Source organism: Crinia signifera, chromosome 3 (assembly GCF_055691185.1).
Source record: "Crinia signifera chromosome 3, ASM5569118v1, whole genome shotgun sequence".
Taxonomy (NCBI): Eukaryota; Metazoa; Chordata; class Amphibia; order Anura; family Myobatrachidae; genus Crinia; species Crinia signifera.
In genome coordinates, this window is record NC_139219.1 from 233,084,352 (window position 1) to 233,107,955 (window position 23,604).

General features: G+C 41.7%; 2 protein-coding genes across 5 annotated transcripts in view; one reads left to right on the forward strand and one right to left on the reverse strand.

Annotated features, from left to right (window-relative positions):
* MCF2L2 (MCF.2 cell line derived transforming sequence-like 2) overlaps positions 1–23,604 on the forward strand; it is a 316,747-nt gene that overhangs the window by 141,052 nt on the left and 152,091 nt on the right. The gene's annotated exons all lie outside the window — the stretch shown is intronic.
* B3GNT5 (UDP-GlcNAc:betaGal beta-1,3-N-acetylglucosaminyltransferase 5) overlaps positions 11,420–23,604 on the reverse strand; it is a 28,236-nt gene continuing 16,051 nt past the window's right edge. The window contains exon 2 of the mRNA XM_083177644.1: positions 11,420–12,988. Coding sequence (XP_083033770.1) covers positions 11,583–12,719 — 1,137 coding nt within the window. The 5' untranslated portion in view covers positions 12,720–12,988 and the 3' untranslated portion in view covers positions 11,420–11,582. The remainder of the gene's footprint in view (positions 12,989–23,604) is intronic.

A 23,604-nucleotide genomic window follows, 5' to 3' on the forward strand; every position in this document is an offset into this window, starting at 1 on the left:
AGGTTTGAACACAAGGATCAGTAACAAGCCTAATCTCTTAACTGCAGTTTATTCTAAAAACAGTAGGCAAACCAGTTTGACAGCGACTTAGAGTTGTCTTAAATTGTGTGCTTGAACATTGCTCTTGTTCAGCTAACAATGACAGATTGAGGTGGTAAAACAATTCCCACCATACATAGACAATTTAGCTTTGAAAGTGCTGTGTGGTGTATTATTATATTACAGTCATATATGGGTACTTGTGAGTTATCCGGACGCCCGATTTCTAAATCGGGTCGGATCGGGCACATCGCATCGCATCGCATGCGACCATCGGATGCGATGCGATGCGATGCGATGACCCGATTTTTCCATAGGAATCAATGTTAAAATGGACTGAGTCCATTTTAACATGGAATTCAATGGGAAAAAGGGGTCCTTTTCATACCCCTACTATCCAAGTGGGCATGGAGTTGGATATAAACCTGTGGCGAGCGTAGCGAGCCACCGAGCCCGAAGCGTGGCGAGCGTAGCGAGCCCCGCGAGGGGACACGGAATACCGTCCCCTCGCGGGGCTCGCCACGCTTCGGGCTCGGTGGCTCGCTACGCTCGCCACAGGTTTATATCCAACTCCATGCCCACTTGGATAGTAGGGGTATGAAAAGGACCCCTTTTTCCATAGGAATCATTTTAACATTGATTCCTATGGAAAAATCGGGTCATCGCATCCGATGGTCGCATGCGATGCGATGCGATATCGCATCGCATCGCATCTGATTGTATGCCTTAACTTAAGGCATACAATCAAAAAATCGGGCGTCCAGATAACTCACAAGTACCCATATATGCACTACAGATCACGTATGGCAACATACACTAAGGGGGGTATTCAATCCCCGCTGCTATTTCCAGTGGGGGAAATAGCGGCAGGCACTTATTAAATGCCATCTTTCTCGACAGCATTGAAGCAGCATCTTGTCAGAACGGACCTGACTTTAAAAGCAGTTTTGCGGTAAAGGCCATGTCTGCGAAAACGGCAGTGAATTGTCGAGATCTGGCCGCGATCTCAACAATTCATGGGCATTTTCGTGGACACGACCACTTTTTTGGACAGAGACAAAAGAGTACAGTATCCTATTGGCGCACAAGAAGCCGCGATAGAGACAGGGGAAGGAAGGTCACCCAACCCTCAATGTAGACAATTTATACAGAAATGGTTTCCCCTGTCGCACACCGCGCTCACAACCTATTTAAAGAGTATATGGTTGATTAATCTGTAGCTCAATCTGATTCAGATGTACAGTAGACTTCCTTATTTCTGTTTTTCTCTCTTTTTCCAATTTTTCTTACTTTATATTTTCTTTTTTCTCCGAAAGGGAAGTATGAAAGAGAGAGAAAAAAAGGCAAATGGTATAGTGTGTTTTCACAAAGTCATTAGATGGTTGTGACCACCACCTTTACATAGAAGTGGATTTATTAGTTCAAAAAGGGTAGCGTACCCTACTCACACCAAACAAAGGATGTGCTCCGCACACAAAGGTATCTTTTATCCGTGACAGGGGGACCACAATTCACTTCAAAACGACCCTTGCCCTTTCTGGTTTGGATATCTTTATCAGAAAAGTGGATACAACTTCACCCAGTGTGTTTCAAAGAAATATCGAGGGGGACATACCCCACTTACACAGCACAATGTGTTGTCAATCCTATCTCGGTTTCTTTGTAGGAGTACCCTCCTCCCAGTATTGTTTTTTTCCTTCTCGTTTATATAAATAGGCGTGTATATATCAAAAGAAGAAAAATAGAAAACCGTACTTGAACGTATAACAAGATTTATTCCTCCAAAAGACACAATTAAAAAATATTTTTTTTTGGGCACAATGGACCACAACAGCTGCACATCAAAGATGGAAAACAACACTTAACTTTGTTCAGGGGATCAGGTCCGGACTGATACCCCTGAATTGGAAGTGAAGCAGTGCAGTAGTGTAGGTCTCTAGAAATGTCTCAGGCTCTCCATCAACGCGTTTCAACCTTGCCAGGTCTTCCTCAGGATGTGAGAGTCTGGGTCTACAGCATGGGTATATATACCCTTAGTAATATTCCTCCCCTTCCTGTGGGAGGGTTTGGAATGGTTTGAGGATACCTTTTTTCTACAGATAGAGGGAACAGCGATGGGTACCAGGTTCGCCCCAAGTTATGCGAACTTATTCATGTCTCAATGGGAGGAGTCCTCGGTATACGAGGGACATGAATTTGGGGCGAACCTGGTGCTATGGACAAGATATATCGATGATATATTGTTTATATGGAAGGGAGAGGAAACTCTTCTGGAATCTTTTTGCACACATTTGAACAACAACGATAGAAATATTGTTCTCACATTCCAAAAGAGTAAACAAATAGTGAATTTTTTGGATTTAAATATCTTCATTGATGACGGTAAGATCTGTACGAGAACATATTGTAAACCCACCGACTGTAACTCTTACATACAAGCTGATAGTAATCATCACCCAAACTGGCTTAAGTCCATCCCCTCCGGCCAATTCCATCGAGCACGTAGAAATTGTACCAAAATTGAGGACTACAAAGAACAAGGAGCCATCCTCACTAAACAATTTGTGGGAAAGGGATATAACAGGAAAACTATAGAAAAAACCTGTAATCTATTTGAAGAGAAAAATCGGGAGGAGTTATTAGAAATCGATCCATCAGCACCACAAATAAAAGAAGACATTGGAATACCATTTATTACACAGTTTAATGGACAACACCGGGATATAGAGAAAATCATAAAAAGACACTGGAATGTGTTGCTAAAAGATCCCATCATGAAAAAATATCTAAAACCGGAACCAAAATTTGTGTATCGAAAAGCTAAGAATGTGAGAAATATAGTGGTAAAAAGTACAATAAATAAACAAACAAAAAAAGAAGTGAAATCAACGGGCTTTTATAGATGCGGTTCATGCATGATGTGCAGGAATTGCAAGAGCAAAAATACAGTTATAAAAGAATTTGTATCGACCCATAAAGGTACTACCCACCAAATAAAAGATTTCATTACGTGTGATAGCAAGAATGTTATCTACATCCTGACCTGCTCCTGTTCAAAACAATATGTAGGAAAGACGAGTAGAAAACTAAAGGAACGTATGGGAGAACACCTTCGGAATATCCGAAAAGGAATCCAGTCCAATAACGTATCTGCCCACTTCAAAGATCATCATGATTGTAAAACAGATCAATTAGTATATTTTTGCGGAATCAGGAAGGTAGTGGGAAGCTGGAGAAAGGATATCTTGGAAGAGTCCTTAGCTAAAACAGAAATGCGTTCCATCTTCAATCTGGGAACAATGCACCCAGATGGACTGAATCTGGACTTTGAAACCAAGTGGTTTTTATAAATATTCCTTTCATCATATTCTCCCATTTTACTCCCTATTTTTCTATACTCCCTCTTGTATTCTTTTTCATTTTCTTTTATTATTTTTTATATATGTACATTTCCGTGTTTTATCATAATATCTAAATTGTGTGATTCTTTTACTAAGTTTTATATAGTGCTAATATTGGCTTTTATGAAATATTGAATGGTCTGTTGAATATATATACACAGTCATGCACACTTCCGGGGTGCGCTTCACAGCCCGATATGCGTTCCACGATCCACAGTGCACTGTATATATATATATGCACTTCCGGATTGCGCTCCACGGCTACATATCCGGGATGCGTTCCACGGCCCCATATAGGGAGTAGAGCGGATACTTCCGCCCTCAGCATCCCAAGCGTCGGGAGGATTTACTATACACCAGTCCGTGACCGCTGATGTCATCATGCGTGTCACAGCCGGACTTCCGGGAACGTGTGCGTTCCACCTCGTTTTTCTTCGTTTTGTATGATAAAAAACAGGGTCCGCTTTGGGATAAAGCTTATATGACACACACTGGGAACTATTGGCCTTATTAAACCAGCCATGTTTACTATTATATGGTTTTAAAGTATTGTTACATCTTTTTTATAGCGTTTTTTATAACGTTTTCCCCACTTCCGTTTTTTTATTCCAAACCCTCCCACAGGAAGGGGAGGAATATTACTAAGGGTATATATACCCATGCTGTAAACCCAGACTCTCACATCCTGAGGAAGACCTGGCAAGTTTGAAACGCGTTGGAGAGTCTGGGACATTTCTAGAGACCTACACTACTTCACTTCCAATTCAGGGGTATCAGTCCGGACCTGATCCCCTGAACAAAGTTAAGTGTTGTTTTCCATCTTTGATGTGCAGCTGTTGTGGTCCATTGTGCCCCAAAAAAAAAAAACATTTTTTACAAATATTTTTTAATTGTGTCTTTTGGAGGAATAAATCTTGTTATACGTTCAAGTACGGTTTTCTATTTTTCTTCTTTTGATATATACACACCTATTTATATAAACGAGAAGGAAAAAAACAATACTGGGAGGAGGGTACTCCTACAAAGAAACCGAGATAGGATTGACAACACATTGTGCTTTGTAAGTGGGGTACGTCCCCGTCGATATTTCTTTGAAACACACTGGGTGAAGTTGTATCCAATTTTCTGATAAAGATATCCAAACCAGAAAGGGCAAGGGTCGTTTTGAAGTGAATTGTGGTCCCCCTGTCATGGATAAAAGATACCTTTGTGTGCGGAGCACATCCTTTGTTTGGTGTGAGTAGGGTACGCTACCCTTTTTGAACTAATAAATCCACTTCTATGTAAAGGTGGTGGTCACAACCATCTAATGACTTTGTGAAAACACACTATACCATTTGCCTTTTTTTCTCTCTCTTTCATACTTCCCTTTCGGAGAAAAAAAGAAAATATAAAGTAAGAAAAATTGGAAAAAGAGAGAAAAACAGAAATAAGGAAGTCTACATCTGAATCAGATTGAGCTACAGATTAATCAACCATATACTCTTTAAATAGGTTGTGAGCGCGGTGTGCAACAGGGGAAACCATTTCTGTATAAACGACCACTTTTTTGCTGATTTAATGTTCCACCTGCCGATAAACAGGCAAGTGGACCAAGCCCGACTGCCAGGACGTACTGACAATCGGGGCCCGGGATTGGATAACCCCCTAAAACTACTTTTAAAGGCCCCACCCAGTAGTGATTTGCTGTGATGGATCTAATAAAGTGTGACCCAACGCATGTCATTTACCTGCGATTGCTATGTGCGATGCGTGCCTGTGCACCTCACAATGCAGTAGAAGATCCTACGGGCTTCAATGAATATTGCAGCCCGAAGCCCTTGCTTGGATCACGATAGGATACATTGAGGCAGATGTATGAACATGCGGTATGGGGGAGAAGGGGGTATTCAGCCTACGTTGTGCGCCAATACCGCTCCCCCCCCCCAATATATGAAGGCGCCAGCGTGCTGTTTGCACACGATGCGCCCCTGTCCATATTGGCGCTGCCATCTAAATTATAGCACGCCGAATGTATACACGGTCAGCATCGCTAACTGTTCCACCTGATGCGATAAGTGCCGTAATAATAATTCATCTGTCCCAGTGTATGCAAAAGGTCTGCATACAATGTATATAATGTGATCCTTCCTCCCGTCAGCTGCCTGGTGAAATTTTGCATGAGAAACCCGCGCACTGGTGGATGGCCGACTTAAAGGGGCATGCACATGGGACTATTTCAGCCCCTTTTCTAAGCAATCTTACTAGATTGCTTAGAAAAGTAGCACTTATTTCTTTGTGTGTATGCATGCACTAGCTTTCCCTAGATCGCAGGGCTTTGCCTATTAAAAATAGGCAAAGCCCTGGTCAGCACAAAATATCGCGGGACACTCAAAATGTGTGCTGAGCAATCATGCTTAAGCCCATCGCACAGCAAAATAGCCAGATCACCCCATATGTACGGAGCTTAATATTGTGCGCAGCCCCCTCAGTCTTTTATTGCCATCAAACTGGATTACTGTACTAAAAAAAAAATGGATCATCTACAATTGGGCAAAATAGGATATCAATCAATGAAATCCTGTACCATGTACTTCCAGCACATTAGTTCCCATTTAGGCTCAGTGCACTATACAGCAAATCATTTCCAAATCGCAGTCTAGTGTACCTATAGGCACAACACATCAGTTTCTGGTTGTAGTGTACATTTAGGGAGGGCACATCAGTTCCTGGTCACAGTGCAGTGAACATTCTGGAATATCATACTACACACACACACACAGGTACAGCACATTAGTTCCCAGTCATAGTGTAGTGTACATACAAGCACAGCAGATAAGTTCCCGGTCAGTGGGCCCCTATATATTAATGATCGCATTTGGAATGCAATCCTGGTCACTAATATTGCACCCATGTCGCATTGCATAATGTGGTCACATCAAGTGAATGCATCACCCAGAACAGGCAGAGACAGAGGCTCAGAAAAGGAGAGAGTCCCTGCAATGTGCAGAGCTTGGTGTCGAGGCAGATAGTGTTTAAAAAACAAAAAAAAGTCTCCGTATGCGTATTCTACATTCAGACACATATTTATTTATTACGTTTTTTATAGAGCAGTCAGTGTAGCCAACATTTAGGCACATCTGTTCCTTCCTAGTCACCGTGTAGCCGACCTTCAGGCACATCAGTTCCTTCCTAGTTACATTGTAGCAGACATTTAGGCACATCAGATTACCACCATGGCCCTGTGTGGGGTTTGTATATTCTCCCCGTGCTTGTGTGGGTTTCCTCTGGGTACTGCGGTTTCCTCCCACAATGGTAGTAAACTGGTAGGATAATTGGCACCCAACAAAACTAACCCTAAAATGTCTGTGTGCGCGCATCTACATGTGTTAGGGAATACAAGCCCCACTGTGACAGGGGCTGATGTGAATACTCAAATATTCTCTGTACTGCAGAATGTGTGCGCACTAGATTAATAACTAATAATAATCAGTTCCTAGTCACAGTAAAGCCAACATTCATGCACATCAGCTGCCAGTGGGTAGTTTATAATCTATTCTAAAGTACATGTATAATCTTACTGCTCTAGGCAGACTATGAGCACTTCAGTAGATGCATTGCTGTGCAGTAAAGAGCATATACTTCTATTAACAGTCTCTTATGGATTCCACAAAGCCCATATACAGATTTCAGCTAGGGAGTCTATTGCTGTACCCACATAGAATATAGTAATTTTGTTCTTCTAGATCAGGGGGTGGGGAACCTTTTTTGCGCCAAGGGCCGTTTGTATGGGGGGAAAAAAAAATCATTCAGGGGCCATATGTAAAAATTTATCTTACAAACTGTCCTGCTGCAGCCGTCCCACGCTCCGGTGGCTGCCGCCGAATAGGACGGACAGTCACTGGCTGCTGTTGATTAAGAGGAATCTCGCGAGAACTACCAACCTCTCTCGAGAATTCCCCTGTTATTGACTCCTTGCAAAGCCGACGGTCGGATGGACGGGTCATTCAGACCGGCTACGGGGGCCTGCATACGGCCCCAGGGCCTGAGGTTCCCCACCCCTGTTCTAGATCATATAAAGATGTATTTTTAAATTAGATGAACCGAAAACAACAGTTTACATTTATGTTGATTTTTGAATATGAAGCTTTTTATTCCAGTCAAAATATAATTTATTGAAAACCATTACAAGGAATCTTTTCAAAACATGAAATTTACAAAAAAAAAAAAAATTTAAAACGAAAAACAAAATCAAAACTATAAAACAGCACACATGGTACCAATATAAACAAACACACAAACTACAACAACATTTACTTACATCCATGTTTGACCTGCTTCATTGGCTGGGGCACGAGGACCTAGTAATTAACAAGATGCAAAGAGCATTGATTGGCTGTAGCACGTAGCAGCCAGATATCAGCTTATAGCAAGTTATCCCATAATGGTTACAGCATTGCTCTTTAAATTGTGTCATTAACTAGGAACCAGTGTTAGACCCAATGGTTTTTAGCAGTTAAAATACAAGCACTAATTCCTGCCATACCAGACATGAAGGAGAGGATTCTGGGAACTGCAGTCAACTAGCAGATTGTAAGCTTCTGAGCAGAGCCCTGTAACCTTTGTGAATACCCTATATTGCGTCATTACCATGTTCATAGAGGTTAAAAGAACTATGAAATATGCTGGTGCAGCTCAAGACCCATAGGTCGCCTAAATCTGTTCTGGAAAGTAGGAGAAATGTTAAGCAGATCATAGAACTCTGCAGGTCCCCTGAAAGAAGTAACAGTGCAAACATAGGTGGCAACTTCACAAAAAGATTAACTCTAAAGCTCAGGCCACTTTGCCATTGTATGCCGTCATAGCTTTAAAAAATAAAATATATACATATAAAAATATATGCATTTGTAAAACAGACCTGCTGTAATTTTGTCTAACTTCATATTAAAAGGGTCATTTTCATATCAGGAATATAAGGGATGTTAAAAATATTGTATAAGATAGTACAATATCTCTAGGCCTGCCTATACTGGAATAGCGCAACAGGCTGAATCAGTCTGTGCAACATGTTCTTGCACAGACAGTCATGCAAGAACCTATGCAGACTACAAATTAGCTCAACAAGAGAAAAAACAAAAAAAAAAAAAAACGAAAAAAAAAACCACACCCCCTTGAATAGCTAGCTCGCTCTTTGATTATGTGCATTACCAGGTTCCTATATAATAGAATGGTTTTATTTCTCTATTAAAAATGTAAAACTTTATATAGTAAGTGTGTGTGTGTGTGTGTGTGTGTGTGTGTGTGTGTGTGTGTGTGTGTGTGTGTGTGTGTGTGTGTGTGTGTGTGTGTGTGAAGGGGGGGGTGACAAGATATAAATTTAAAATTTTGGAACAACCACAGTGCTGTGTATGAATCTGTAAAGTCACAATCACAGCATTTTAAACAGCCCTCAACTAACCATACATATGGTTTTTAGAACCGAAAGCCCAGTAAAAGATGTATTTGCAATTTTATATTTACGCTGCCCTGTATGGATCCATCCATGTAGAGATGTACATATCTCCAGTGTTAATTTAGCCAGGTCTGTTAAAGATAATGAAACATTTCACCACAGCTACTATGAGCTACAGACCCCTATCTTATGGGACAGTGCATACGGTTTATACCAGTGGTAGCCAACGCTAACCCTCGAGAGCTACCAACAGTTCACATTTTACGACAACCTAGCTGCTGCACAGCTGCACTCATTAATCACTGACACATTTTAAAAGCTACAGAGATGGAGCTAATTAGCTCACTTGTGATTCTGTGAGGAGACCTGCAAAACATGCACTGTTGGTAGCTCTCGTGGACTAGGGTTGCCTACCCCAGGTTTATACAATACAGAAGAATGCAGTGCTGGTTTAACCTGAAACACAGATGACAAAACTGTCAGAGTGCAATTGGTACATAAAAAAAAAATAATATATATATATATTTTGGCACAAAAATTTGTAAACAAAAAAAAAATAAAGCAAACAAAACCTCAAGTACAAGTTAAATCAATACAATTCCATTTCATTAGTAGATATGGAAAAGTTACCAAAGCAAGAGGCAATAAGTCGTAAATGTTCTGTACTAGCTACTATATTTAGGCTCCAAAAGCTTGTTTAATTCCATTGTCCTACAGGAAAGTCCTATGTGCACAGAATGGAAAGGTAAAGAACACTTAATGAAGTCAGTCTTAAAAATATTTACAAGCGGTTTCACTAGATAGTTTTAGTTGCCTGCTAGTTTTGCAAATAAGAGCCTCTAAGCTACAGTTATTCCACGAGCTCCTAGGTACATGCCACAAGCATGGCCATAAACCAGCGCTGTTCTAAGCTACATAGAGGGTGCCCAGAAGAAGTAGTAAAGTAAGAAGTCACACATGCAGATTGTGACTTCTGCTTTCTCCTTATTTTCAAATACTCTCCCTTCCGCTATTAATTCAATGCCCCGATACACTAGTCCAATTTGGCCACTTTTCACCCAATTCCGACAGATCGGACCAACAAATCTGGTGAAAAATGGCCAAATCAGAGGTATTTGCGATCAGATGCGCCGTCCCGTGCTCATCGGAGTATGAGGTTGGACCTGCAACTCAGCCCCCTCCCGACAGCGGGATCACATGCCTTAAGTCACAGAAGGACCACGTGCAATGTACTACATGCGATCCTGCCGCCTGGGAAGGTCCTAGGTGGCTCAAGGCGGATTGGATGGTCATAGAAATAGCAGTAGCGTATGGCCACCTTTAAAGAAATAAAGGTGATGCTGGTTTGATATCGCAGATATGAAGGCCTAGGAAATATGGCTACTTTCAGAATTGCCCAGGCTCTAAGAGGAAGGGGCAAGTGTTCTAAACTTATCAATTGGGATTGTAACAAAGATAAGAATATTTGGTACTTGTGTATTATCACGGCACCCATCGCATCGCAGACCATAAGGCATGCGATGCAATGTTTCCCAATGTCATACAATGTTAAAATTGTATGGCATACAATGCGATTATAAATTGTATAAGCACCCTAATGGGTGCTTACAATGTTAAATGCACCCCCACGCCACCCCCAGTATGAACGTGAACCCGAAGCGTGCCAGCGAGGGGCGGCGGTACGCGTCCTCTGACCTTTTCATACCCCTACTATCCATGTCGGCGTGGAGTTGATTATATATAGTGTGGCGAGCGCAGCGAGCCACCAAGTCCCGCGCATTACTTCACAGGTATAAGCGTGCGCTCGCCACACTTCGGGCTCGGTGGCTCGCCACACTATATAAAATCAACTCCACGCCGATGTGGATAGTGGGGGTATGAAAAGGTCGGAGGACGCGTACCGCCGCCCCTTGCTGCGCTCGCCACGCTTCGGGTTCACGTTCATACTGGGGGGGGGGGGTGGCGTGGGGGTGCATTTAACATTGTAAGAACCCATTAGGGTGCTTATACAATTTAACATCGTATAGGGGGCTTACATCGCATCGCATCGAGTGTATGGCATGCGATGGGATAAAAAAAATAGTGCGACTTAATATCGGGGGCTCCGTGATAATACACAAGTACCAAATATATACCTGACATACCACTTTTTTTGTTTGTTTCTTTGTTAACTTGGTCCTTAATACAAAACTAACATTTCTGATTTCAAAATGGATGCTTTATTTCAACTATCTGTTAAGGATTCGAAAACTATAAATAAATATTTATATAAAACAAAAAATTATAATAATCTATATAAATAAGTTTATCAGCAAGTAAACTAGGAGTTTGGGTTCTGGTAGAAGATGCCATGTGTTCTTATAGGATAGAGAAGAGAGGGCAAGGCACCGTCAAGACCACAGATTCCTGAGCAGCAATGTTCATCCTGCCAGAGGGATTGGCCATACCTTGCCACGTAATATTACAATTTCCAGGAATTTTAATGAATGCATAAATATACATTTATTTGCTCCTTCTAGAGCTATCATATGCTCAGTTAAATAGAACATCAATAAAATGCACTTTAATGGGGGTACAAGAGGCAGAAAAATACCATTGGTATTACAAACTGAATTTCTTTTTCTTGCAACTCGCTGTCCCAACTCCAAGGCAAAGTTTGGCCACTTTAAAAAAAAAAAGGCATTAGTCCAGTAGTTTAGACAATTCAAATACTAGGTCCATGCCGCGGAACATGGATAGGATTCATGATATTTAAACCTGCATAAAAGCATTATATTGACCAGCTTACAGTATGTGCTGCCCCAGATGCCAGATGTTAGCTCTATTGTTCTTGGGTCTGTAACTTGTTTCCATAGATAATGCAGATCATCTAGATGGCCATGAGAGGTCATCATTTTGTTATAGATGCATTGGTGGTAAGGGGCCTTTCCTTCCCCTGAAAAGAACACATGATTCTGAGGCACAACTCCCATTTTATTGGCACAGATTCCCATAAAAACATCATCTATGTAGAGACTTGTATTTAAAGTTTGTGATGCTTCATATACTTTGGCAGCCACATCCCGAGAAACAACATAGGCAGCCCCTGCGGTGTAATCCGGATAGGACGCCCATTGATACATTTCACGCGATACATAATACTTGCTATTTTTATTCCTTATGGGAGGTGACCCACGATGGACTTTTCCAATCCAGAAGTCTTGGACACCTATGCGATCTAAACTTTTTAAGTATAAAACCAGATTAGGTGTATGGACAAAAATATCATCGTCTGCAGTCATAATAAATTTGGCATTGGGACAATATGCATTCACCCATCCAAACTGCAAAAGTAACTTAAGCGTTAAGTTATGGAATGTGTCCAGGAACTCTTGCTGTACCAAGTCCTTATGCACTTTGTTTTCTATTTCGAGTTGCTCCTGGAACATCAGACGCATTGTAGGATCTTTATTAACCCCAAGGGCAAACATTACTTTTACATTGGCAGAATACTGGTGCTGTATGTAATTCTCATTACCCCAGGTACTCCTTATCGCATCGCGCCGTCTTCGGTTCTCAGGTGACGTCTTTACAAAGAGTAGCAGCAGTATTTCGTCTTCACCACATTTCTCTTTATTACTAATCAAGTACTTGAAGTTTCTTGAATCTAAAGATTTCTCCCGGGCAACAGACAAGCTGTCATTCACAAAATCATAACGGTTTATAAGATATCTGTAAGATACAGACTTTATGTGATTGACAATATTATTGTCTTCTTGAACCCACATAAACATTAGTGACACTGCAAAACAAGTCACCAAAATTTGTAAAAGCTTGCATCTTCTTAGCCTCCGACTACTAATATACATTCTGGGAAATTGGGAGTCTTGCAGATTGCCTTTGATAAGTTCATATAGTTCTTCTCTGCAAGTCTGTCTTACCTTCAGAATCAAGCCTCATTTTTAAGTGCAGCTCATAAAACGTAGACAAGTCGCATCAAAACGGAAAACTTGAATTAAGTTTCATGCACAGTCTTCAAACACAACATACAGATCCATATTACAGTAGTGGCATTGTTCAAGGCTTGTGTAAACATCCAAGCTTGTGTAGCTAGGGATTCTCCGTAACCGAACACCACCTGAGAGAGAAGCAACAGTGAATTATATTTTCCAGCAGATTATACAGCACAAACATTCTAGATAAAACAGAAACATTTGTGTACACAACAGATTGCAACCACTATTTAAATTGCAGTGGAGTTTGTAATGCTGTGTACACACGGTGAGATTTGACATTAGATTTTGACTATATAGTCAAAATTGTATGAAGTTCCCACAGGTTTTATACCTTGCGATCCCGATGCGCACTCCCGTGACAGCACAAATCGAAACCCAGATAGACAGGGCAGCAATGACTATGTAGTGCAAATCTAATGCTGATTGTATGAACTGTATGTAAAAAGTACAGAGAAAGCAAAGATTGCATAGCACTAGAATCTTAAGTCGAATAGCAAGGGAATCTCATGTGTACACTCCATAACTGACTCGAACCCGTGCTCTCCGGACACTGTCTGCAGTGTAGGGGATAACTACTGTACATAGCAAGGATATGTAGAAGTGGGCTGGCAACAGCGGTTTGGATTTTAAGATGGGCAGGCAATTGAGGAAAAGAGGCTAAACATAAAAAGGTCAAAAATACATTTGAAATAAATATCACTTTTTGCAAACAAAATAGGACATTGAAACGGGTCAGAGAATAATTCTTTCATTACATGTAATATGGATGGCTGCATTTTTAGGCAAGATCTGTGGCCTACCCAGGTTCTGTCTCGCCCATTGGGGTACAAGGAAAATCCCTAGTAGGTCCCACACCCTCCTCAGAACCCAGAAGTAAATGCAAATTATATGGTTCTTTGTTAATCTATCAGGGTCAATTATCTAGAGAGGCAGGTCCACAGATATACATGGGTGCTGGTTTCATTTCTATGGAAACTACACTGACTTGTCATCCTGCAAATAGAAGTGGTATGCCTCAACACACCCATGGCCCTCCTCTAATTGGCTGTCTTCTTTATTCTTGATAGTGATTGGAATGGAATTGTAGATGCAGTAATTTGATGGGGTTACTCAGCAATGTATCCATCTTTGCGGATGATACAAAACTGAGCAGTTATCAGAAGATGTCACCACGCTTCAAAAGGATCTTGACAATCTAGATGAGTGGGCAAAAAAAATGGAAGATGAGGTTCAATGTGAACAAATGCAAGGTCATGCACCTTGGGAGACCTAACCAGTGTGCTAGTTATAACCTAAGCGGGGATGAATTTGGTAATTCAGTACTCAAAAGGATCTAGGAGTCCAAAGAGACAACAAACTGGGGTTTAGTGCTCATTGTAATATAGCAACAAAAAAGGCCAACAAAATTCTAGCATGTATTAAAAGGGGCATGGAAACTAGGGACACAAAAGTAATTATGCCTCTGTACAAATCATTGGTTAGACCTAACCTCGAATACGGAGTACAATTCTGGGCCCCACACTATAAAAAGGACATCATAGAATTAGAAAAAATCCAAAGAAGAGCAACAAAGCTTATTAGGGGAATGAAGAATTTAAGCTACGAGGAAAGATTAAGCAATTTGGGACTATTTATCCTAGAGAAGAGACGTTTAAGGGGGGACATGCTCAACATGTATACATAGATTAGGGGCCAATATAAGGAACTGTCAAACACCCTTTTTCTGCTAGAAAGGAATCGAGGACGGGAGGGCACGAGTTTAGATTAGAAGAAAAAAAAAGATTTTGTTCAGATTCTAGAAGAAATATTTTCTTTACAGTCAGAGCAGTCAAACTTTGGAACTCTCTTGCTGGAGAAGTGGTGTCGGCAGACACTATAAATACGTTTAAAATAAGATTGGATAAACATTTATTGGTTAAAAACATCCATGGGTATGAATAAGTAACATAAATCGGTCTTAAAAATATCAGAACATACTATACAACAAGGGATAAACTATTATAAAACATAGGTTGAACTAGATGGACGCAAGTCTTTATTCAGCCTCACCTACTATGTAACTATGTAATAGCCTAAAAGTGGCTGTTGATATAGATCCCCGGCATGGTGGCAGAGGGTGCGGCTTAGCATCAACTATTGGGGCAGATGTATTAAGCCTTAACAAGAGATAAATGCAAGGGTGATAAGGAGAGATAAACGTCCAGCCAATCACATCCTAACTGACTTTTTTCAAACACAGCCTGTAACATGGCAGTTAGCAGGTGATTGGTTGGACGTCTATCTCTCTGTATCACCCTGGAATTTATTTCTTGTTAAGGCTTAATACATCTGCCCCATTGAGAGGAGTGGGTGGGGCCTAGCTGCTGTACCTTTAGTCTAGAATAGTACAAGGGACAATAAACCCCAATAAAAAACATAACATTTTTATCTTATGCCATTATAACTTTGCAGTGTCACAGTTAAGCTCATTCATTCATTTACCAAGCAACTTTTTTGTTTCACATGATTTGCCCATAGCAGGTCCTTGTAAAATAAAAAAAAAACACAACAAAATGAATGCTCATCGGCCCTTTAAAATTATATTAAATGTAATTTTATAAACAAAGGACATTAAAAAAAAATGATATGGTTATCTTCCAATCTTACCAGGTATTGCATTTGTATTTTAAACAAATTTTTATTAGGACAAACTGTAAATAATGTAGAAAAGCAGCACCACACATTTATACATGCTGGGCAAAATCACCCAATGTGTATGGACCTTAAGAATGAAGTGAGAAAAGAGAAAGAACTAAGAAAAAGAAAGGTAAAGGAGTGAAACGAAGAGTGTGAATCAAAAATAAAAAATATAAAATGATATATAAAATATAAATATATTCAAACCAGAGGTGTGAAGCCCAATTTGAAGATATGTTTTATATTAGATTGTAACTAAATTCTTTAACCACAGAAGTGTGATTGTCTTGACGTACAGTATCATCACCCTTAGTTGAATATTGTGTTTGTGGCGTCGACAGGACCATTTTTATCTGTTTCACAAGGTCTGATTATTTCATATTTATTGGATAACCGCATCCTTTGCATTTTCATTGACAGGACGCAAAACAACCACTGCCATAGTGATAGCTGCCTCCAGAATGAGACACTTTCCAATGATAAAAACCATTGCATCTGCTATTCCACACAACATGTTAGGGTTACATTTCTGTACTGGCAGCAGAATAGAATTCTGGCTAGACATCCAGTGTCTTTTGCTGTCAACAGTTACTGAATACTCATTGTACTTTCAATTGTTTTATTTCCCCATTCAGCAGTTTAATATTAATCAGGTAACCCTTCTCTTTGTTGCACACTTCCGAATTACAACTGAGGCAGTCACATTTTTATGTCCTAGGACAATTTCTAGGCTTAGCTGGATAAACCAGACATCTTGCTCAGCAACTATATTTTTCTCTTCTTTTAGAACTGTTCTTTGGTGGATTACCACTCTGTGCATCAATATTTAATAGAATTTAGATACCATGAAATAAAAAAGTCCTCTGCTGTTCTGTTTCAGAAAGTGAAATAGCTAATCATATCTGGAGTAGCAGTAAAAGGAGAACATTGTAAACATTTGTGTATTAACTGAGCCTTTTTCCCCCTATGTGTGAGGGACTATTACTCACATGGCAACTTCCTCAAATGTCTTTAAATACAGTATATGAAGAGAACACAAAACCCCACTTTTCACTGCTACAATCATGTGAAGGAAATAGAAAAATCATCAACACCACATCTAATAGCCAGGACAGATAAATTGATAAGTATTAAAGCAGTGGTTCCCAAACTTTTTTGCATCATGACACACTAGATTATAAGAATATTTGTCAAGGCACCTCTAAGTGCAATGTTTGCTACAGAGAATATCAGAAAATATTAAATTAAATAAGTTGTGCTTATATGTCATCTTTAGGTCCAGTTATGTGTTGAGGGACAGAATTTACTTCAGTTTATCCATATATTTTAAAACTGGAAGCCACAAGCACTGATTTTGCCTATTACATTGACCATAAATCATTTGAATTTGTTCTGGACCACCAAACCGAGGCACCCCAGGGAGACTAGGCACAGTTTGGGAACCACTGTATTAAAGGTTTTTGTTTATGAGGGTATAGTGGTAAAACATGTTAGGCAGGTCATCTTGCCCAAGGTACACACGGTGCGATTCTTTTTCTATTGAATCGAATCCCAAGGTACAGTGTACCCATTCCATATTGACTATATAGTACAGATCTGTACTATATACCGTCTTGCCTCCACAACCAATTTTTCTATTCGACTGAACGGAAGCACGCATCTGTGTCGAATGCATTTAAAAACGTTAGATTTCGATTGGATTTTGACTATATAGTCAAAATCGAATTGAAAATGACCCTGAATTGCATCGTGTGTACAGGGCATTACTGCACTGAATGGTTGTGAATGCACTTCCATCTCTTTACAATAATAATAATTACTTTCTCTACAGCTTCAAAACACATACTTTGCCACAAATTTAGCAATACCGAAAAGATGGCACAAAGTATACTCTATGGCAGGGGTGGGGAACCTTTTTTGTGTCAAGGGCCATTTGTATGGGGAAAAAGTCCTTCGGGGGCCATATGTAAAAATTTCTCTTACAAATTGTCCTGCTGCAGCCATCCCACACTCCTGCGGCTGCCGCTAAATAGGACTGACAGTCTCCGGCTGCTGTTGATTAAGAGGAATTTCGTGAAAACTACCGACAGCTCGTTAAAATACCCCTGTACTTGACTCCCAGCAAAGCCACCGGGCCACTCAGATCGGCTGCGGGCCGTAGGTTCCCCACCCCTGCTCTATGGCCTGGTGATGAAACATTTCTTTATACCAATGTGCAAACCTCTATGATTCTCTACTAGCTTCTTCACACACACACACACACACACACACACACACATATCCTAATAGGCTTGCTCGGGGGCTAATTATACATGAAAGGCTAGCTAAAAGCAAAATCCCTGAAAGCAGACCCGTTTTCCAGCAAGAACAGGGCTGTGTCGGCCAAGAACTCGTGTGTTTTCGTGAGAATGGTTGTTATTGGGTGATCCATATTGTACATCCTCCCATTTTAGCACCTAAAATGTTTTCTGGGATAATAGGATTTCCCAGTTAGTTGTGAAAGAATGTGAAATATCTTCTAGTGTGGAGAAATGCAGTAGGCAAAACAATTAATAGTAATACAACTTTTGGTACTTGTTTCCTATCTGGGCGCCCGCTACGTTAATTGCGCACCATGCTATTCTCCGTATAAAAATCGGATCGCATCGGATACCACAAATGCACATACACGATATTGAACGATGCGATGCGATTTCGTTCCCGCTTTTATGGTTGGCCCATAGGATATATAGGAAACCCCCCCTGATGGTTTAAAATGCGCCTCCATTGTTAACGCCACCCCAGTATTGACGTGAACCCAAAGCGTGGCGAGCGCAGCGAGCCCCGCGCGGGGCGGCGGTACGCGTCCTCCGACTTTTTCATACCCCCACTATCCACGTCGGCGTGGAGTTGAGAATAGAATAGTGTGGCGAGCGCAGCGAGCCCCGCGAGGGGACGCGGATACTTCACAGGTATCCGTGTCCCCTCGCGGGCTTCACAGGTATCCGCGTCCCCTCGCTGCGCTCGCCACGCTTCGGGCTCGGTGGCTCGCTGCGCTCGCCACAGTATTCTATTCTCAACTCCACGCCGACGTGGATAGTGGGGGTATGAAAAAGTCGGAGGACGCGTACCGCCGCCGCTCGCCACGCTTCGGGTTGACGTCAATACTGGGGTGGCGTTAACAATGGAGGCGCATTTTAAACCATCAAGGGGGGGGGGTTTCCTATACAAATCGTGGGTTTGCGGGGTTATTACATTGAAATCAATGTAAAATCGGGTCTCAGGGACCATTTAACATTGATTCCAATGTAAAAATCGGGGTTGATCGCGTCACCGCATGCGATGCGATTTAAAATGAAATCGGATCGGATAGCATCGTATGCCATCGTACATCATCGAGTACCGAATCCGATGCGATTTCATTACGGTGCCGTACGTTGAAAACCTGGGCGCCCAGATAGGAAACAAGTACCCAACTTTTAGTTCCAAAAGAAAAATCACAAAATGAGAGAGCATTATTAACCCCTTCCCGACATATGACGTACATTTACGTCATATGTCGGTTGCGGGGGAATCAAGCCAGCTCACGGAGTGAGCTGGCTTGAAAGAGAGCAGGTAATGGCTGTATATTACAGCCAGGCACCTGCTCTCACGGCCACGAGCGGCGAGTTCGCCGATCGTGGCCGTTTAACCCTTTAAGCACCGCGGGCAAAGCGCCCGCAGTGCTTAAATAGCTGATCGGAGGGGGGGCGCCCCCCTCCGGCGCCGATCGGGGCCCCCCGCGGCGAGATCGGAGGGTGCCGATCGGTTGCCATGGTAGCCAGGGGTCTAATGTAGACCCCTGTGCTGGCCGTGTCAGTATTCCTATTACATCCTGCCTGAGGCAGGATGTAATAGAAAGTGCTGAAAATCACTATGTTCAGCCATAGAGCTCTATGGCTGAACCTAGTACAGGCGATCGCGCCCCCTAGTGGTCAAGTACACTAGGGGGCCTTGTAGTAAAAGTAAAAAAAAAAAAAAAAAATAAGTTTAAAAATAAAAAAATATTAAAAGTTCAAATCACCCCCCTTTCCCCATTTCACAAATAAAAATAAATAAAAAGAATAAACATATTTGGTATCGCTGCGTTCCTAAAAGTCCGATCCATTAAAATATAACATTAGTTATCCCGCACGGTTAAAGGCGTAAACGGAAAATAATTCCAAACGCCAAAACTACGTTTTTTGGTCGCATCGCGTACCCAAAAAAAAATAACTAAAAGAGATCAGAAAGTCGCCCATATCCCATAATGGTATTCATTAAAAAGTACACTTCAGCCCGCAAAAAATGAGCCCTCACCCAGGTCCGTAGGTGGAAAAATAAAAAAGTTATAAGCCGCAGAACATGGCGACGCGACGCAAATTAGAAAAACCGTAAAAGTTGCTATTTTTTTTTTTAGTGGTAAAACATAACGAAAACTATATAAGTTTGGTATCACCAGAATCGTAACGACCCATAGAATAAAGATAACCCATCATTTTAAACGAACTATGAACTCCAAAAAAACCATAACCAGCGCAAAATTGTGGAATGGCGGTTTTTTTTTTTTTTACCCCACATTGAATTATTTCCTGATTCCCCAGAATATTATACGGTATAGTAAATGGTACCATTACAAAGTACAACTTGTCCCGCAAAAAAAAAGCCCTCATGTGTCTATATAGCCGGAAAATTAAAAAAGTTACGCTTATTTGAACGCAAGGAGGAAAAAAAAAAAAAAATTAACAAAAAAGGCAATGTCGGGAAGGGGTTAAATTGTGCCAACATGGTTTACGCTGCTTGGATCTCTGGTTCGATTCTAACTAGGGACCTATGTGCATGGAGATTCCAATTCAGTGTGGGTTTCCTCTAGGTGGGATAGATATATATACAACTGGACCTCCAGCGTTTGTGGTACCCTCCAATGGTTGTGTAGAGTCCACAATAAGTTTAGAAAGTGGTGGCACTCATGGTACGTCACTCCCAGAATTAACTTGTCCTTGAGAAAAGTTGAACCGAACACATTGTCAATGTGATGATTTAGGCTTGGTGTGAAGGCCCATGAGCACCACACTATCATTTTTTAATATTATGGCTCTCTGTCGTTATTGCTTTTTTGGCAAAACAGACATGTGTATATGCTCTGCACAATATTAGTGATATGTTTAAGATTCACCGATTGTTTAAAAGACTTGGAGCTAATCAGATGTAGTAGGGAATTTAATTACAGGATAGCAGCATGGAAAGTGGTTATCAGAAACCAGGATAGTTCTGAATGCATATAATAGAATGTGTGGGAGAGTTTTGAGATATATGAAGGGACATATAGGTGCCTTTGTAGGCAAAGGTGATTCATTGATATTCGATAAATTCCATCACCTACCTCATTATGGACATTATCATACACTCCAACATGACCTATTGCAGTGGTAGCCAACCCCAGCCCTCGAGAGCTACCAACAGTGCACATTTTCCAGACAACCTAGCTGCTGCACAGCTGCACTCATTAATCACTGACACATTTTAAAAGATCTGCAGGTGGAGCTAACTAGCTCACTTGTGATTCTGTGAGGAGACCTGCAAAACATGCACTGTTGGTAGCTCTCGAGGACCAGGGTTGGCTACCCCAGACCTATTGCATTCAGTACACAATGCTCTGTTCCTGGACTTCCCTCTTAATGCATGATTGTCATCACCTGTGTGGAACTAGGTAATTGACAAGGGTGTTTCAACTCAGGTGACAGCACTCATAGATTAAGAGGGAAGTCCAGGAGCAGAGCATGGTGTACCGAATGCAACGGGTCATGTTGGAGGGTATGCATTATATGACAAGTCATTTCAGGTCCACTTATTTCTATAGAAGAGGTGGTCATTAACTAAACTGAGGTTCCCATGGCAATGACCTCAGCTGATGTCAGCTGCCCGCCTGCTTCCTGCACAGGGTGCTCACAAATGTAAGACACCATAGAGGTGTCTTACATCTGCGAGCACTGATACATGGCATTACTCATACTTGCAAGCTCTCCACAAATTCAAAGATACATAAGGCCCTTTATTTACCAAATGCAGCACAAATTTCAGGATTCATACAGCTCTTTCCAGAAAATTAAGTGGAAGAATGAACAGTCACACAGTAAACACTACACATCTAAGTCTTCATGATGTATGTGTGACAAAGAATACTACAACAGCCACTTCTTTCTAAATATGGATTAAAAATCCTCCTGTGGTTATATCACACACCTATTAGTCATAACCAGAGAGCCTGCTTGCCTGTCGGGAGGAGACACACACACACACAAAATACTGGCTACTTTATTCTTACACTGCAATTTAGATTCAGTTTGAACACCATCCACCAAAATCTGACTCTCTGTACATGTTACATCTGCCCCACCTGCAGTGCACATGGGTTTGTCCATTAAAGGAGTTTGCTTTTTGCAAACCAACCAGAATCACCCACATAGTCCAGAGTGTACGGTCTTGTGTGTGACCAAAGGTCGTTATTAAACACCCTCTCCATCACCTGTACACGCAGCTCAATCTGACATGCGTGTCAGCAACTGCATGTTAACTACACTGATCAAAAAAAATAAGAGGGAACACAAACGTTACACATCCTAGATCTGAATTAATGAAATATACTTTGTTCTTTACATAGTTGAATGTGCTGACAAAATCACACAAAAATTATCAATGGAAATCAAATTTATTAACCCATGGAGGTCTGGATTTGGAGTCACTCAAAATTAAAGTGGAAAAAAACACACTACAGCCTGATCCAACTTTGATGTAATGTCCTTAAAACAAGTCAAAATGAGGCTCAGTAGTGTGTGTGGCCTCCACATGCCTGTATGACCTTCCTACAAAGCCTGGGCATGCTCCCGATGAGGTGGCGGATGGTCTCCTGAGGGATCTCCTCCCAGACCTGGACTAAAGCATCCGCCAACTCCTGGACAGTCTGTGGTGCAACGTGGCGTTGGTGGATTGAGCAAGACATGATGTCCCAGATGTGCTCAATTGGATTCAGGTCTGGGGAACGAGCGGGCCAGTCCATAGCATCAATGCCTTCGTCTTGCAGGAACTGCTGACACACACACACACACACACACACTTCAGCTACATGAGGTCTAGCATTGTTTTGCATTAGGAGGAAAACAGGGCCAACCGGACCAGCATATGGTCTCACAAGGGGTCTGAGCATCTCATCTCGGTACATAATGGCAGTCAGGCTACCTCTGGCGAGCACATGGAGGGCTGTGCAGCCCCCCCAAAGAAATACCACCCCACACCATTACTGACCCACTACCAAACCAGTCATACTGGAGGATCTCAGGCAGCAGAATGTTCTCCTTGACGTCTCCAGACTATGTCACACATGCTCAGTTGAACCTGCTTTCAGCTGTAAAGAGCACAGGGCACCAGTGGCGACTTTGCCAATCTTGGTGTTCTCTGGCAAATGCCAAATGTCCTGCACGGTGTTGGGCTATAAGCACAACCCCCACCTGTGGACGAAAGTCTGTTTCTGATCGCTTGAGTAGACACATGCACATTTGTGACCTGCTGGAGGTCATTTTGCTGGGCTCTGGCAGTGCTCCTCCTTGCACAAAGGGGGAGGTAGCGGTCCTGCTGCTGGGTTGTTGGCCTCCTCCACGTCTCCTGATGTACTCGCCTATTTCCTGGTGGCACCTCCATGCTCTGGAAACTACGCTGACAGACACAGCAAACCTTCTTGCCACAGCTCGCATTGATGTGCCATCCTGGATGAGCTGCACTACCTGAGCCACTTGTATGGGATGTAGACTCATGCTACCACTAGAGTGAAAGCACCTCCAGCTTTCAAAAGTGACCAAAACATCAGCCAGAAAGCATAGGAGCTGAGAAGTGGTCTGTGGTCACCACCTGCAGAACAACTCCTTTATTGGAGGTGTCTTGCTAATTGCCTATCATTTCCACCTGTTGTCTATTCCATTTGCACAACAGCATGCTGACAGCCATACATGCACAGAAGACTTATGAACTTAGAAGAATTACGTTATAAATTCGAAAGCCCCCACACACACAC